Here is an 18,895-nt window from a genome sequence, read left to right as displayed (position 1 = left end):
TAATGTCGCATATTCAAATTATTACATGCATTTACTACACACCACGTAAAAAATACCAGAAAACAGCGCATACTCTTTTAATTGATTATATAACAGTAAATCTTCGAGTCAGTGTAGTTTTTTATTTACGTTTAACAACCCTGACTACATCCATTCTTCGAAATTTTTATGTAAAAAAAATAATAAAATAATAAATACAATAATTTCATACCTGTTAATTTTAGAATTATTTTTCTCTTGTTTTGAGTATTACAAGTCTTAATGATTGACATATTCCCTGTAAAAAAAAACACAATAAAATAATAATAATAAATATATAATAGTCGAGACAAAACTACAGGGTGAAAAAAAAAAACAAGATATACCTAGCTACTAAGATTTATTATTAAAAAAAACTAACTCTAGCCTAAAACTAAAAAAAAAAGCAGATGCACAAAAAAAAATAAGCAATGTAAGCATTTTCCAGTAAATATTTGTTAATTCTACATAAAAAAATCAGTCACCTGTGTTGTTAAATACATTTTAAACTCAATTATATCCGATATATGTATATAAATATTTTTTTCATATATTTCTAAACACTTTTTTCAACACCAATTTATATATTATTAAAAAAAAAATAACTTTTAATATAATTATTATAATACCGTTGATACAGGGTGGCTTAAACAAAGAACATGGGTTTATCCTTTTGGATCTCATCCTTGATTTTGTAACGTCTGAATTCCTGTTCCAGATTAGTGAGGTTAACTCTGTCGTTTTCTATGTAGACCTTAGCCCTGGCAGCCGCTAAATGCGCGTAGTATGTCGGAGCCGGATAGCTGACAGATCTGTGTAAATCACAGAAAGAAAAAAAATGTATAAATTTGTTAAAAAAATATTTTAAAATGAGACAAAAGCCAGTAGCTATCGTATTTTTATTCAAAAAAGTATAATAATTAATAATAAGACTTGTTTCACATGTGTCATAAATTCCAGGGTTGGGCAAGCTTTTTGCTACGTCGTCATTATTAAAAGTAATTCGTAACAGAACTTAGGACACTTGACTGACCAGCGTAAACGCAACAAGTAAAATAAAAATTTCATTACAAATGTCATAAATTCCAGGGATGGGTATACCTTTCTCTGCGTATCGTTTTTTATCATTTCTTGAATCTATACTAACCTGTTGCACCTGGTGAACATATGACAAAGATAATAGCTCAGTTCCTCAATCTGATCGTTGTCCATGTTGTTGTCGTCATGGAGGGTACAGTACTTGGTTGGTTTTGCCACACCCTGTATACTCGCATGCGAAACCAGGTAAAAGTCTTGCATGAAGGGATGCGTTATGTCAGTGTCGACGCAGGTACCTGGAGTTGATTAGAAAAAAAGTTAAATAATGCATTTTTTACCATGTTTATAAAAATATAGTTTTTATATCAAACAATGCTATGTGCTATATATTATGTATATTTCATGTAAACTATATCATTTTTAAAATACAAACCAAAAATATGAGGAATACTTATGTTTTCCATGTATTCTACAACATATTTATGAATCCGTAGTATCTCACTAGCGTGACGTCATAAATCTCACTCTGAGGCTGTTCTATTACAGACGGCATTGGTTTGATATTTAGAAATGTCAAAAGCTGATGATATTTTACTTTTGACAATTATGACATTTCGTGTTGATTTTTGCAAGAAGAGGAAGGACTGTCACTTGTTTTATTATTTTCCTTTTCTATTTCGCGAAAGTAAAATGAGTTACCTATCTGATTCGTTCAGGCACTCAATTTAAAGAATATCAGTAACTTTTTTGACAGAGGGATTTTATATTTGCCATATGGTGGTAAAAAACAACGGTCAAAATTCAAAGTTATTCATTTTATAGACTATACCAACTTATTTCTTTGTAAAATAAAATAAACTACTTTAAAATTAAAATGACAGACACATCTATCACTGGCAAGGAGCTTGTCGTTGGATAGACTATATCTGCCCGGTACACACTAAAATAGTTACCTGCGGGAACGTTCATGTTCTTGTCCTGCGAGTCCTTGGGATTCACGGGGAACATGCGAGTGTGGTGGCGTTTTTGCACCACCAAAAACGTGATTTTCGGCTCGAACCCGTCCTTTTGAACGCGCTTGCACGCGGCCCTTATCGCCCTTATTTCCTTGTCCTTAACCTCTTCGAACTGACCTTCGGACACGCCGTCCCTGAAGAACAAGATGGCCTCCGGCTTGACCTTGGTCTGCGCGTAGAAGAACATCAGCTGTTCGTGAACGATATTCTCCAAGTCGCCGATAATCTCCAACCTGGAGAAAAACGAGGATAAATGTAGTAACACCCTGTATATATATAGTCTATAGTCTATACAACGATGACAGAAAAAAGCCAAATGACGGCTATAGCAATCCATAGTTTTCACTAAAAAAACTTTCAATTTTTTAAAGTTAATTACGGATGGGTTTATACAGGGTGTCCGAGAAATAAGTGCAAGTATTTTAATTAGTAGTATAGCTCGACCGCAAAAACGCGCCCACGAGGTTTTTTGGGGGAAAAAAATGAAATTTTTATATTTTTCTTGATATTTTTGAAAAACTTTTGAGTGCCGCCTATTCGGTTTTCGGAAATAGGTTTATAGTGCTTCGAGAGAATGCAATGTTGCCACCTTCTACGTTATTTACATTCTGTATGCATATAAGTTCACATTTTTAAATTACTACAAAAAAATACTTAAATTATTTTAATCGCTGTAGATTTTTCTAATCATTGTAGACTCCTATTCACTATTAGGAGTAAGTGCAACGGTCAACTATATTTAAATACCTTTTTTACAGTTTAGTAAAGTGAAATAATGAAACTAAATAACGAATAATTATACCAGCTTTTCAACAGTTCAGAATCAGCGCCCTCTATTAGATATGTAAATACTCAACGTTTGAGCTACATCTAAAAAAATCAGCTGATATGTTTCTTTTGACCAGATCTACCATCCCTTAAAATACTTGCACTTATTTCTAGGACACCCTGTATATATAAAATATTTTGTTTTATTTATTCCTGTATTAAAACTTTATTTATAGATAGGTTATATTGTTATAAATATAATAAGTAAGTTTCTTGAAGTTTTATAGTAAGAAATAGTTCTTTTTTATATATATTTTTTTGATGTGGTGGTGTGTTTAACACACACTTATAATTTGAGACTATATTTGTGTTGTATTAACACATACCCTAAAAAAATTAATTAGATTTTTTGAGTTTTATATAGTTTTTTTTCATAATATTTTGAAGTACTCATTTGTCACTAAAATTTTAAATATATTAATTTCCTGCTATGTGTTCCAGTTGTACCAACTTATTTCTTTGTAAAACAAAATAAACTACTTTGAAATTAAAATGACAGACACATATATCACTGTCAAGGATTTTGTCTTTGTTAGGACAGACTATAGTCTTACCTCGGATCCTGTAGACGCCAACAGATATTGTACTTGAACGCCTTGGGGTCATGTGACGCGGTCACAGCGGCAACGCTGGGCAATCCAGTTGACCCAGGTCCTGGATGCGTGACGTCAGCTCCCATTATCATCACGGGTCTCTTCATAATAAGCGGCGCCACGGCTAAGGTGTGGTTCACACCGTTCAACTTGCTATTCACCTTAAGCATTTGATTTAATTAATTTTAAATTACTAATATCTATACAATGGTCTAGTTAATATTGATCTTCTACGAGTTTGCCCAAAATATTTTTTTTGATGACAATCTTTACGTGAAATTTTATACATACTTTAAGCAGGATGTTGACAGCTGTTTGTGGGTTCATTTTGCGGCCCACTGTACCAGCTTTGACGCACTGGGTCAGACATCCCACAGCTATTTCCGCAGCTTTCTTCACGAAGGAGTACTGGGGGCCAGAATCCGGTACTATGACGAATATGACGTCGAAACCCTTGGTCCGCTGCTCTTGGAAGTACCTCAGGATGTCGTTGTACTCCTGGCGCCCTCCAACGTTGCCGTAGGGCTGCGTAGCAGGTCCCGCCATGGTGATGCCCACCTCCCTGGCTGATCTCATCAGCTGGAATCATTGAAGAAATTTTGCAAATTCACTAAACTATTGTATCAAAATTCCTATCTGTTTCAAATGCATTCATACTTGTTTTCACCTAAAACTTCCCAATATGGCGGACTTCAGTATGGGAGGCTTAAAAAACGAAAATCCTAGACTGGAATCGACTGTAGTTCAAATCATTCAAATTGATAATCTGTGGTAAATCTAATTCAACTCTGACACTTGGCTGACATTGACGTTTACAGTTCCTTTTTCTAAATATTTTCATTATTTTTGAGTTTTTATTCACAAATTCTACTTGATTTTGTTCTTTTATTTAACCTGCAGCCTGCAGTACTAATTATATACTTATAAATAATCTTTCCACCAATCAAGAACTGAGGAATAGGCTGGAAGATATTAAAAAAATGTGTAAAAAGCTTAAAAACGTATTAGAAAACATTGACTCGTCCACAAATTCGTGAAAATAAATTAGTCCAGATGTTTGTAAAAAGGTCTCTAATTATTTTGAGAAGTTTCCTGGTATCAGTATTTTTCAGGTTTGTAATATTATTACAACGTTAATATTTAAACAAACATTTCCGGCTTTCCTGACAGGAGTGTGAACACAAATTTAATAAAGGTATAATGCGGATAATATTCTGATTATTACAGTTTGCATGGATGACTGCTTTTGTATGTTGTTATTTTAAATAAAGTATATATTTAATGAGTTTTTCAGTATTTCCTTTTCCCTCAGAGGATTGTGTTCTAATCTTTATATACAAATTTTCATAAATTATATCTACAAAATTTATTACATTATAACTTTTTGCTAAAGACTTTGTAGTTGATACAGTTTAACAGTATATAAAACAACTATTTAAATAAGATGTTTGAAAATATATAGCTGTTTTTGCACACATCAATTCAATTGGTGATTAACTGTACTGAAATAAAAACAAATTAAGAGAAATGGGGTGATCTATCAACTATAACATGAAACGCATCATCCTATTTCCAAGTGTTCTATTAATTTCACTTATTAAACAACTATAATTATTCAATAATCTTGATAATTCTAGGAACTCTCAGATATCGTCAAAACATGAAAACAAAAATTCACTTCCTATAGTTCTTACGTCCCTTTAACTGAAATATAAGAAACAGGGGAGTTAATATTCTGACTGAGAAAGTTTATAAAATACCTTTAAGTAAAATCTCTTCGGATCTGCGGTAAAATACCTTTATTCTTATTAAATAATTTCAATAATCTATGTTTTTATTTATGATTTATGACAACCACCTAATAACCTAACTTTAACGTCAACTTGACAATCCTGAAAAATGCTATTGTTAACCCAAGAGTAAATCAGTTTCTGAATTCGCTAACGCCCACTTATTTTTCATTAAAAAAAAATTACCAATTTTCGTAACTCGATCGGCCATATTGAGGAACTTTTAAAAGAATTGTACTATACTTTGAAATTAAAATGACGGACACATCTATCACTGTCAAGGATCTTGTCGTTGGACCGACTGTAGTAGACTTACCAAATCCTCCATTCTGCGGTAATCGTCTGGTCTCGGTGCGTACCTGGCCGTGTTCGCAATCGTCCACTTATTGATGGTGGCCGGCTTGAAGAACGTCTCGTTCCTCCACACCCCTCTGCTCACGACCACGGTACGATTCTGGCTGTAGGTCAATTGGGGAGGGTTCAGTACCCTGGCTTCCAGTTTTTGGAACTGGTCGCCGACGGAGATGCCGAACTCGCGCACCGAAGGATTGGTGTTAAAATTCGCCTGGCGCATGCCCTGGTTGATTTTGTCCTTGCGCACGTCGGTAGATGTCGCGGCGTACCTACAAGTATACAGTTAATAGTAGTAAGTATACAGATAAAAATATACTGTTTTTTTTTTTCTCAGGTAAAATTACGACAGACGGCGACAGAAGAAAAGCAGATGACGTCCCATACCAATCTATTTATTCTACCAAAAAAAGTTTCTAATATTTTTTAAGTTAACTATGGATGGGTTTAAAAATCAATCCATCATGCGTCGTCTCTTGTTGTTTTTAACCAAAATGACAGACATATTTCCAATTTATTGGTTTGACGGAACGATGAACGACAAACGGACGCCGCACGGTGGGGTATTAGCATGAAAAAGGTGATCGAAATTCGAAAAAGCAAATGCGTTTAAGATTTCCCAAAAAAAGATAAATGATAAGTTAAATCAACTCTGCCATGAATGGCGTTGCTATGGGTGTGTTTAGTTGCATTCATTTGTTTCAACGAAACGTCAAAGTTGTTACTTCTCACAGATAAGAGGTAAATGGCTAAATTTTATGTTTAAAATTATAAATTGTTGTTGTTCTTGTGCTCTTTTTACGTTTATATTATTGTTTTGATTGAAAATGGCTCAGCAAGCTGCAGGTATGTATTCTAAAAAAACGTATTATTTATTTTGATATTCTCTATACTAACGATTTTTTTTTCAACTAAAAGTTAGGCGTTCAGAAAATTTGATTAAATTTGTGACATTTTTATTATACTTAGAGATTCAGTTGCGCATTTCGAAGAATTCAGCATATTGTCTATATACGTTTTATTTAGTAAACATTGGGCTTTCATACAGTAAAATAAAATACTGCGACTTTTTGCGACTTTGGTGACAAAATGAGAAAAACATTCTTGTTTTCCTCTAATTTGCCAATCAGTGATATACTAATGCGAGGTGTAAACCGCGATGGCATTGTTGTGTACAAAGCGATCGCATTAGTGCCATTAGCAGTATAGCACAATTTGGCATTAGTAGCCACTTTAGTGGTATGGGCATTGCTCGCGGATCAGTCATAGCATTAGTAGTATTAGTTGCGATATTACTACTGGCATTAGTGGCATTGACCGTGGAAACACTGGAACAGTGATTTTTCTTTCTTTTTTTAGAATCGACAAATTATCCTTTATTTTGTTCATATTATTTCCTCTTTAATTGAGAATAGCAATAAATTGAATATATATATAATTAATTATAAATTGAATATATATATAATATTCAATATATAAAAATATTGAATAGCAATAATTTATATAAGGTCTACATAAAAAAATGTCGATCAACTATCTGTGTCAAATACCCCACTGTGCGCCGATGCGTATAAACTCGCCTTTAGATTTTTGAGGCTTGTCAAAGTCTTGCCAAATTATAGGTTATAATTTTGTGTCAACTTAGATATTATGTCAAATACCCTGCGTTTTGAAAGATGATGCATATTGATTCGTGTTATTACGTGTGTTTTGTGTCTTTTGAAGTCAAGTGTAGGAAAACATATTCCAATACAAAATTTTACGCTCTACAAAAAAGGTCTCTTTGATTTTTCCATAAAAACATTCCCTTAAAAGTTATTCGCGGTCAAAGTTATTGCACACTGAAAGGCAATGAAACAATAACCTTAAATTATAGTTTACTTGGTTTGGTCAAGAGCGGCAATACAAAGTATTAACGTATTTTTTACATTTTTTCTTTCTGTTTGTATACTTGAGTATTACAGATGTTTTCTTTAATATCGTTAGCTCTGTTATCGTTATTAATGTTTATTAAAACTCGGACTATATCGTTAGTCTTTACCGTTTTTTTTTAATTTAGTATAGAGTATCCAATGCAGTGTATTATGACGTTGCGACAATAGTCACCAAATCCATCTTGTCATATTAAAGAATTACATCAAAAAGTCATGATACTTGAGAAAATTGCAAATTGAGCGTTTTCAGTTCATTTCGCTTTTAAAAATTAACCAAAGCGTGTATTGACATTTGACATGAATCATGACAAAATTTAAAGACGAAATTATTACACAGGGTGTTTTAAAGTTAGGGTAAAAAAACAACCTCTCGATTAACCCTGTGTGATATGCCAAATACTAAAGTTAATAAAAAGCTGAGTTTACGAATTAAAGTTGATATAATTACATACAGCTTGCTAAAAAATTCATGGAAATAGGGCTAAAAATAACAAAGATATAACACTTTAAATTTGAGCAAAAATTCCTCCAATGCGTTTTTTTTGCATCTGAGTGCAGATACAGTAATTTCAACTAATGACAAAAAGCTAGGACGTTCTTAAGTAAAAAAAAAGTGCACTTTGTTTATTTCGAAACGGTGAACGGGTTTCAAATAACAAAACAAGCAAACATCAGAAGTGGGATAACGACCACCTGTGGCGCTGGAATCAAACAAAATGACGAAAAATAAAGATTATCCATTACACGACTTACCTAATCATTTTACTGGTCTGGGTATCTGTCATTTTTCTGTTAACGGCCTGTCCTTCCAGCACAGTACACAACTCCAAGGGCAGCAGGATCTTATCGGGCCTCTGTATACTACCCACGTGTAAAGTGGGCAACTGTGGGTACCTCAAATTGTAGTTTTTGATTTCCTTGAAGTACTGCGCTACGGTCATCCTTTTACCTTCGTGATTAAATTGGGCCTTGTCGGCGCTTTCGCCCAAGCCGTTTACCCTGTAAATAGACAGAAAAGATCGGTAATGTAATCGCAAAACATTTTCCGATGCAAGTCATCAATCATATCGCCATTGACACTAAAGTCTATAAACCTGACTAAATGAAATTTTCGCAAAAATGTTTAAATTCGTTGTATAATTTAAGATACCGAGCAGCTCTTTATTTTACTTTATAGAGCAAATGATTGTAACAGATATTTTATTTAGATTAAAGCTGCAAAAATTAGTTTAAACCGAATTTTATTATCGCTATGTTGGTCACAATGCGCCGTTTTCAGCAAGGTTGTCGTTTATTACTTGACAATTATTCTAATGTCAGTCATTATTTTGTATAATATCGTGTTCTTGTTGAATCTTTCTCAGTAATTCTCGTTTTTTTGCCTATTTTCATAGTCTTTTTTTTAAATGTACTTTTAAGCACAAACAGTTCTTTGAAGAACTAAATCTTCGAGTTTTTGTATTGCATTTCTTGAAATTGTGTGTTGCAAATATGCCGAAATATTTAAACAGTCGAAGCAAAGAGCTTGTAGCTTCCCTGATAAACTATTTTGAACGAGAACGTGACCAATAAAGCTCCTTTATTACCCTTGACTGCAGTCAGAGAAGTAAGTTTGATTGATAAGCACATTACACCACTTTCAAAGTTATTTCTACGTTAGTTTTTACAGTTGAGGGTTGGAACCTTTGGTGTTACACAGCAAAATAAAAACACTAAATCACCACAATACACTTTTACTTTTACACTGTTTTTTTTTTGACGTGCGTTTCGCTAACCATGTTAGCATCATCAGCAGATGATTATAAACTAAAATACAATCTACAAGTTGAGTGTTTATATACTCGCTCAGTGAGCACCGAGTGGGCGTGGCAAAATCTAGCCAACCTAGTCAGAGCCCACTGAGCGTAAGAGTTAGATTTCCGCCACTAGAGTAGTAGGAACAAAGAACTTGAAGGAATTGGACCGTTGTCTCTGTTCATACTATCTTTACATTTATTAATTCTGATGCTTTCATATGCATCTAATTGCCTGTAATTTGAGACTTGTTTAATTAATTTTAAATTATTAAGATCTATACAATGTTCTTTATCAACAATATGTTCGGCAACGCAAGATTTATCCGGTCTACCATATCTTATCTGTGCTAAATGTTCTTTAAATCTAGTTAATATTGATCTTCTAGTTTGCCCAACATATTTCTGATTACAATCTTTAATTTCATAAATACCCGACCTTTCCAGTGGAGGTGTTTTATCCTTTGGATTACCTAATAATTGTTGTAATTTATTATTAGCACTATACACAAGTTTATAATGACATTCTTAAAAATTCCTTTTAGACCACGGGATAACTCTCTATCAAACGGTATCGAAAAATATTTAGACGTATCTTTCTCCACTTGAAAAGTCGAATTTTCAGAAATCATTAACCTATACCTACGTTTTCTAATTAATTTATCAACTAGTAAAGGAGAATATCCATTACACTCAGCTACATTCCTAATGTAATCTCTTTCTATTTCATATCTTTCGTTGGAAAGTGGGAAACTAAGTAACCTATGAACTAAGAAATTTAAACTAGCCATTTTATGTTCAACACTATGATGTGATTCATTAGGAATATATCTGCGTGTGGTCGTATTTTTCCTATAGATATCAAATGCCAGGCAATTATTAGTATTTCTAATAACTAATACATCTAGAAATGGTAATCTGTCGTTGTTCTCAATTTCATGCGTAAATTTAATGGAAGGAAAACGATTATTTAACTTAGAAATAAAATTATCTATAGTGTCTGAATGTGTGTCAAAAACAGCAAAAATATCATCCACATACCTAAACCATACTCTTGGAAAATACTCAAACTGATTCTTAGCCTCCACTTCAAACCTGCTCATGAATAAATTAGCCAAAAATGGAGACAATGGATTACCCATTGCTGTACCTTACCGCTGTTCAAAAAAGTTGCTATTAAATTGAAAACAATTTTGTTTCATACATATCAATGTAAGCTCAATATATTCAATTACAGTTTTGTTGTCGAGACCATTTGCGTTCAGTAATACCTTCAGTGTAAAAGTAAAAGTGTTTTGGTGTATTGTGGTGATTGGCGGAAAAAGCACTCTAGGGTGGGGATCCTTGACAGTTCTGTTTGACGATTCATTTGACACGTTTAAATTTGATTTGAAATTTTGTGGATTTGTCAGTCTTTACGGAGCTTATTTTATGTTATTTATTATTTATTCTACTACTGATAGTTGTATAAAGGTAGTAAATCTAGATGAAAATTGTGGCAGAACTTAAATTAACAGTGACACTATCGCGATTTATCGAAAAAGACTCTAAAATAGTTTGGTTGTGTAGCGTGGTTGTGTAGCGTGCGGTAAATCTCGGCAAAAATTGAGTGAAATAATAGAACAACTTTTCGCTAGTAAGTGACTATATAATATACATACGTGTAGTAAACCGATCATTTATGAAATTCATTTAAATTAACTAAATTATATATTTTTCTTGCATTTTAGCTTTTATTTATTACTTGTCAAACATTAGATGTCAAAGAATTTAGATACGTTAATTTGACTTACCTGCTTCAGTAGCGTATCGGATGTTTGTGTTAATAAATACTTATTATAACTTATCTATTTTTATTAGAATTATATATTTTTATAACAATTTTAATAACTACCAACATTTATTCGCAACGTAAAATAAAACAACAAATTATTGAGTCTACCCCACGTCTACCCTACATCATAGTTTTACGTTTTTTAAATAAAATTAGAACGACACTGATAAACCGGAATTTAAGTCGGCCATATTTGAGGCCCATCGCGGTGTACCGAAAATTTTTGATATGCTCCTTCCTTAGTCTTCTTATTCAAAGGGTATGATCTTATGACAAGCTACTGGAAGAAACAAATAAAACTGACATATTCTAATTACTTTTACCTAGTAGTTCGAAATTATGTTTCTGGTTTTCAGTGTGGGACAGTGTCTTTACCAGATTTAAAGGCTTTGCATAAACGTAAACAAAAAAATAATGTAAAATATTTATTTTTAGGTATTTTTCGCCACATACCTGTAGGATTTTTTAGATCCCGGATGTCCGGGAATCTCGTACTGGATGCGCAAAGTTGTTATAAACTTTCTCAGCGTCTCCTCCTGCCAACTGCTGAGTTGGCGCAACTGATCCCTAGTGACGGTGGTTCTAAAGTCGCTGAGCAGGTCAGCCAACGAGTCTATGACGAGGATATTTTTCGGGAAGGCCTTGTGAGCCACGTCGACATTTAACAGCGGTTTCCAACCCCGTATGGCCGACTGGTAGAATCCGTTGTACATCTCCATACCTGCGAAGAGAATATACAGGGTGTCAAAAAAATAGTGTACAGGGTGGCGCCTCTTATACGCCGCGGAAGCTCCAAGGAGAACGGGACTTTATATCGAAATGAAATTTTGCTAGCATAATATGTAGGTTAGCTGAAAGCATTTTATATACTCTGTTTTTTTTCTCAGGTAAGATTTCGACAGACGATGACAGAAAAAAAGCAGATGACGTCCCATACCAATCTATTTATTTTACTAAAAAAAGTTTCTAATAATTTTTAAGTTATCTATGGATGGGTTTAAATATAAATCCGTCATACGTCGTGTCTTGTTGTTTTTAACCAGTTTTATTGGTTTATTTAAAAATGACAGATCGTATTTAATTTTTATTGGTTTGACGGAACGATGAACGACAAACGGACACCGATGCGTATGAACTCGCCTTTAGATTTTTGTCATTTTTGACGCTTGTCAAAGTCTTGCCAAATTATAGGTTATAATTTTCGTGTAATTTTCTGTCAACTTTTGTTAAATACCCTGCGTTTTGGAAGATGATGCATTTTGATTCGTATTATTACGTGTGTTTTGTGTCTTTTGAAGTCAAGTGAAGGAAAAATCGAGTGAAAATTAACTGTAGACCCTGAGCACAGTTTATGGTTAATACTCGCTGTCCAGGCAGAAAGTCTTATACACTAATGAAGTTGCCATCGATAAAGTTTGTAATAGTTTGTATACCATTTCGTCGTAGATAAGTGCATCTCGTATCTGGTAGAAGGATCGAACTAAACATATACTAAAAACTGGAGTAGCTGTAAAATATCGACATCACACGAGAGGTAAATAATGGATTTTAGTACTGCAGAAAAATAATGTCAAAAGGTCCTGGTTTAAAAAAATTATGTAGATGTAGTGTCTTGTTCTTGTTTGTTTTGTATTAACACATACCGTTTTTATTAAATAAAATAACTCGATTACATTTTTTCAGTTTTATACAGTTTTTTCACAATTTTTGAAGTAATCACTTGTCATCTTGTCAATCAAATTTTAAATATATATACCAACTTATTTCTTTGTAAAATAAAATAAACTACTTTGAAACTAAAATGACAGACACATCTATCACTGTCAAGGATCTTCTCGTTGGACAGACTATAAAAATATATGGAATTATACAGGGTGTCCCAAAAAAAAGTTACACATCAAAGTTATTTTTTTCAAATGGAACACCCTATACATTAATTGATTTTCGAATTCTTGGAAAAAAATAAAGGTGAGTTTTATTAAAGAAGCATATACCTAAAAAGGATTTTGACATTTTGTGAAAACGAAGAGTAAATTTTAAATTTTAATAACAGCTACCTAAATTTTAGTTGACCTTGTATAGCTTGATATTTAATTACAGTAACCATTGTATGTTAAACCAAATTGAAATTTGACCCGGAAAGTTATACAGGGTGAGACAAAATTAATATGGAACATTAGTCACATTTAAAAGCAAGTTACTCCTTTATTTTAAATGGAACACCCAGTATATTATTCCGGTGTTCCATTGGGAATTTGTGTGTCTTCAAAATATTATTAAGGTTGCCTACCGCTCAGACAAAGATTTTCCTTGATATTTTAATTTTTATGATTTTGCGTCAGTAGCTCTTTATCATTTGAAAAAATCTAGGTGGCTCTGATATACCTTTCTTTAATTTAACAAAAATTGAAGATTGTAGAGTAAAATACTCAACGGTAATAAAAAGATACACGTTTAAAACATATTTTAATTATTACAGAATTAAAACTAGATAGAAACCTGTAATTATATGACAAAAATTAGCTAGATTAAATCAAATGCTCAAAATGCTTCCTTTCATGTTAACTGCATAAAATGATTGTCTTTTCAAAAGGATCTTTTTATTTTAAAAGACATATGTGGAGTTCTACCTCGAAAAGCAGCTACAATAATTTCTTTCTAATGTTGTCGACAATAATTGGTCGAGTTTTGTAAACACTGTCTTTAACATATCACCATAAAAAAAACCAGACTAGATAAAATCAGGAGCATTTAAGTATTCTATTAATTGGTGAATGCACACTGCATCAAAAAAATATAGGACCACTATTTTTGGTCATATTGTCTTTATAAAAAAAATTGGACCACTATTTTTGGTCATATTGTCTTTATAAAAAATTATATTCTACATAACTTACCCTGTCCCAAATCAATGATCCTAGGCGGCTTGATGAAAAACGACCTGCCCACGGGTATACAACTCTGTACGGGGGCCATTCTCAGCACGATATCCACCACTTGCATGGCTTCCCTCGGTGTCACTGGCTGCTGCAAGCAATTGCGCAACGGTGTCATATCAACCGTGTTTGCGAATTTAATCTGGACCTTGTACTCCTTGGGTCGACCTCCATCGTCTATGGTGACCGTGTCCTCGAACACCACAGATAGATCTTTGTGTAGCGGGGTGGGGGTGTACAAGTTTTTCATTCCGTCGAAGGCTGGATGTCTGCGAAAAGACGTAAAAAAATCCTTAAATTGGGGAATTTTTCCGGCTCTTGGCAACGCTGCCGCCTTTTTCGAGATTTCGTAAAAGTTGTCACTTTTTGGATATCAAGGATACTTTGTATTATGCAATTTCTAATTGTGCATCTAAAAGGAAAGTCCCATTAAAAAAGAAAAATTACTTTATATTTGAATAACTAATTTTTGAGCACCCTGTACGATTTGCGATTACGATATATTTTACAGTGTCTGAAAAGATACAGTAGTAAATTTATTGAGTTATGAAATACCTAAAATTAGGGAGGTTTTCCGCCATTTGACAACGCCGCCTTTCTCAGAAAATTTCGTTAAATTTATTATGACTTTACTATACCTATATCGATATGTTTTAAAGTATCGTTATTTTTACATGTCGACACATTTACACATCTCTAGACTTATCAATAATACATGCTTTATGTGGAGTATTATTATGATTCTTTTTTTCAAAAAATAACCTGAAGAACGCATATTTTTTTCAGGTATCGATATTTTGACACATGGATACTTTGGCACAAATTTAGACTTACCTAAATATTTATATTAACTTTTGTTTCAAAATATGACCCGAAAAGTTCTTTATCTATATATTTGAAGTATCGAATTTTTGATATATCGATACTTTTGCACATTCCTATAAATACCTATCTCAAAAATAATATATGCTTTATCTGTCAAAAAAAACCATAAAGAACCATATATCGATATTTTAATATATCGATACTTTTGTACATACAACTCTTAACAATAGACTTACATATCTTATCAATAATATATGCGTAATATAGAATGTTTATATTAACTTTTCTTTCAAAAAAAACCTGAAGAATCCTATATCGATATTTGTTTCAAATATCGATACTTTTGCACATCTCTAGATTTACCTATCTCATCAATAAGATCACCGGAGTATATGTCAAAAAATCACCTAGAGATCACTATATAGATATTTTTTCAAGTATTAATAGTATAACTAATTATAGTGCTTTATCTGGAATGTTTATATGAATTTTTCTGTCAAAAAACGACTTGAAAAATCCTATATCGATATTTTTTAAGTATCGATAATTTGTCACGTCGATACTTTTGCACATCCGTAGATTTATCTATCTTATCAGTAATATATGCATTATCTGGCATGTTTATTTTAACTTTTCTTCCAAAAAATGACCTGAAGACCCCTATATCGATATTTAGACGAATCGATACTGTCGCACATCCCTAGATTCACCTATATGATCATTAATGTATCCTTTAAATCCTTGCCAAAAAATCGCCTAGAGTTATTGATATTTGCCTAGAGTTATTGATATCGATATTTTTTCAAGTATGCTTTATCTGGAATGTTTATAATAACTTTTCTTTCAAAAAACGACTTGGAAAATCCTATATCGATATTTTATAAGTATCGATAATTTGCACATCTCTATACTTACATATCTTATCAATAATACATACTTTATCTCGAACGCGTGTATTAACTTTTCTTTCAAAAATTGACCTGAAAACCCCGATATCGATATTTTTATGTATCGATAATTTTGCCCATCCCTAGATTTATGTATTTTATCAGTAATATATGCATTATCTGGAATGTTTATATTAACTTTTCTTTAAAAAAAACGATACTAAATATCGATATTGTCGCACATCTCTCTAGACTTACCTAGTGGGGAAGAGTTTTTTCCTGAACAACTCTATTACGGGTCGCATGAACTTCTTCGGCTTGTCCGGATCAATCGCCACGTCATAGTGGTAGGCGATACTGAGCTTGCCCAAATTCAGACTCAAATGGTTCGTTTCAATGGGAATTTTTCGGCCTTTGGTACCCGGAGTTATCCGATTCTTTGACACGATGTTCTCGTCACCTTTGTCGACTCGAATCTGCATTTTCTCGATACCGGCGGACAGCCCTAACAAGAATATTTGCAATAAATAACGGAAATAATAATTAATAATAATAATAATTTTATAATAAAAACGGTTCATAAGATAGACCTTTGTGACAGATGGACGGATAGAGAAGTCTTAGTAATAGGGTTCCCGTTTTTATCCTTTGGGTACGGAACCCTAAAAAGATGTTTAGCTTTATCCTTTGCTGACGCCAAAGGCGTTTCGTTTTTCTGCGGCCATCATCAACTCTGTCTCTTCAAGTAGAGACCTGGATTTTTTATTGAAGTGGAACTTAATGTAATGTAAGAATCTTTCAAAAAAAAAACACAAATCTAAAATATCGTCGGACATCCAAATCAACTCTTTATTATCATGTGTGAAACAGTATACAAACAGCAGAAAAAGTGACATTAATAATTATTTTAATGTTTTTCTGGTTACTGATTCTATGTCGCCCATTCATCATAGCTATTTTTCGAAGTAGCATTTTAAAACATTTTTAAAAAAGAATTCATCGTTATATGATTTAATTTTTGTTTAAAATTTACATAAAAAGTATATTGAAATAATATGACAAATATTTTCAAAATAATAAATACACGTATCGGTTATATCTTGATTAAAAAATTTTAATGGTCTATATTTTTAGTAATTGTTGTCAACGCAGCGAAAGTCTTTACCTTTAGTTGCATCGGGGCTTCTCTGTTGTCCTGCATCCCCACGCGGCGTGGCCCCCCTTGCTGGCGGCTGTCTTTGCGGCGCAGCTTGTCTCGGAGCACCCTGTTGTAGAGGCGCGCCTTGCTGTGGAGGTGGACTTTGTGGAGACGAGACATATCCAGGAGGAGGTGCTCTTCCACCCTGTTGCTGCTGCTGCTGCTGGCGACCGCCACTCTGCTGCTATTAAGGTAACACCAATTAATTCAGTACCCAAGGTACCTATGGTAATCGCAAAACAATTTCCGATGCACGTCATCAACTTTGAGTGACAAGCGATGGCGACAGCGTTGCCAGATTTCTCTTTTTTTTAAAGAAAAAATACAAAATTTTCTACCTACCCAACCCTGGATGTAGAAAATAAATACATTGAATTTTACCTCGGTTAATACGAAAAAAAAAATCTTATTTTTAAGCGAGGAATCTCCCTACGAGAAATGGCACATGTTTTTTAAAACACCCTGTGCATGTTTTCATTATAAAAAAATTACCTTTTGTTGCTGAGGTGGTCCTCTTTGTTGTGGAGCGCCTCCTTGTGCTGGTGGCGGTCCCGTATGTTGCGGAGCAACCTGTGGTGGTTCCCGAGGTCCTCTTTGCTGTGGAGGTCCTTGAGGCGGCGCCATTTGTTGTCCAGATGGACCCCACTGTTGTGGGAGACCCGGCTGTGGTCCTCTCTGCTGTGGAAGACCTTGAGGCGGCGCCATTTGTTGTCCAGATGGACCCCACTGTTGTTGGACACCCGGCGGTGGTCCTCTCTGCTGTGGAGGACCTTGTTGTGGTCCCATTTGTTGTCCAGGTTGACCCCACTGTTGTTGGACACCCGGCGGTGGTCCTCTCTGCTGTGGAGGTCCTTGAGGCGGTACCATTTGTTGTCCAGGTTGACCCCATTGTTGTGGGACACCCGGCGGTGGTCCTCTCTGCTGTGGAGGTCCTTGAGGCGGTCCCATTTGTTGTCCAGGTGGACCCCACTGTTGTTGGACACCCGGCGGTGGTTCTCTCTGCTGTGGAGGACCTTGTTGCGGTCCTCTCTGCTGTGGAGGTTCCCGTGGTTGTCCAGGGGCAACCGGTGGTGGTCCACTTCCTTGTCCTACCTCTGTTTTTTGCTGCTGTTTAGGACCCTTCTGCTTCTTACCTTTTCCTTGCTGTTGCGGTTGTTCTGCTCCAGCCTGTTGCTGTGGCGGGGTTTTCTCTTTTTGTTGGCCTATAAAAAATATAACGTAAGTCAATAACAAGCACACAAAAAACTCTATAGTCGTATTTACCATCTCTCGTGCCTGCTTGAGGACCTGCAGACGGCCCGGGTTGAGATCCCTGGCTTGCAGGAGCTTGCTCGCCTCCTTCTGTAGGCTTCTTCTTACCTAAAAGTGTGTTAATTTAAGCGTGAATCATAACAGGTCTTTAGGGATTATCAGAACTTTACCTTTTCTGCCCATGCTTCAAATTCTAAACTGACAATAAGTTGTGCAATCACCCAATTTATAATGTTCTAGAACAAAAACGGAATTCAGTATTTCACCGAGATTTATAGCCAACCTGAAAAACACGTATTATCAAAATCCACGGTCGATAAGTCGTTTTTATAGTGACTAGAATATCGTTTATCGATATTATTTTATATCCATAAAATTATTCGCATCTTTTTTAACGTTAAAACTATAAAAAAAACTTACAATCAGTAAAATTTACCACAAAAGTATCCAGAAAAAACTTTTTTTAACTTTCTCAGTTGTTTTCAGAAAAACTACTGACGTTGACATTGACATTGTTGTCACTTCAAAATTCAAAATACTTAGGGCTGGGCCACGGCACATATATATGCCGTGGCTGGGCGTTGCACTAGGAAGAAAACTTGA

At 34.2% G+C, this 18,895-nt stretch overlaps 2 protein-coding genes across 4 annotated transcripts in view; both read right to left on the bottom strand.

Annotated features, from left to right (window-relative positions):
- Positions 1-254, bottom strand: part of LOC115885397 (protein FAM214A) — a 39,657-nt gene extending 39,403 nt beyond the window's left edge. The window contains exon 1 of the mRNA XM_030904298.1: positions 212-254. The gene's annotated coding sequence lies outside the window, so the exon portion shown is untranslated. The remainder of the gene's footprint in view (positions 1-211) is intronic.
- Positions 255-483: 229 nt separating this feature from the next.
- LOC115885402 (protein argonaute-2-like) lies at positions 484-18,826 on the bottom strand. Of its 3 annotated transcripts, none has more exons than XM_030904304.1 (15): positions 18,713-18,826; positions 18,463-18,575; positions 18,305-18,400; positions 17,534-18,243; positions 17,009-17,225; positions 16,102-16,348; positions 14,093-14,400; positions 11,649-11,916; positions 8,322-8,567; positions 5,600-5,906; positions 3,785-4,072; positions 3,455-3,654; positions 2,010-2,305; positions 1,166-1,352; positions 484-830 (listed from the first exon to the last, which is right to left on the bottom strand). In XM_030904304.1, the coding sequence occupies exons 2-15, from the start codon at positions 18,473-18,475 to the stop codon at positions 665-667; spliced, it is 3,549 nt and encodes a 1,182-aa protein (XP_030760164.1). In that variant the 5' UTR covers positions 18,476-18,575; positions 18,713-18,826; the 3' UTR covers positions 484-664. The 3 variants fall into 3 exon arrangements, with proteins under 3 accessions (XP_030760164.1, XP_030760165.1, XP_030760163.1); XM_030904305.1 differs by having other exon boundaries at positions 503-830; positions 17,009-17,222; XM_030904303.1 differs by having other exon boundaries at positions 503-830; positions 18,463-18,528; positions 18,713-18,812.
- Between the last annotated feature and the right edge of the window lie 69 nt (positions 18,827-18,895).

Source organism: Sitophilus oryzae, unplaced genomic scaffold (assembly GCF_002938485.1).
Source record: "Sitophilus oryzae breed Bouriz unplaced genomic scaffold, Soryzae_2.0 scaffold_381_pilon_pilon, whole genome shotgun sequence".
NCBI lineage: Eukaryota > Metazoa > Arthropoda > Insecta > Coleoptera > Curculionidae > Sitophilus > Sitophilus oryzae.
This window is presented reverse-complemented; position numbering and strand designations above follow the sequence as displayed.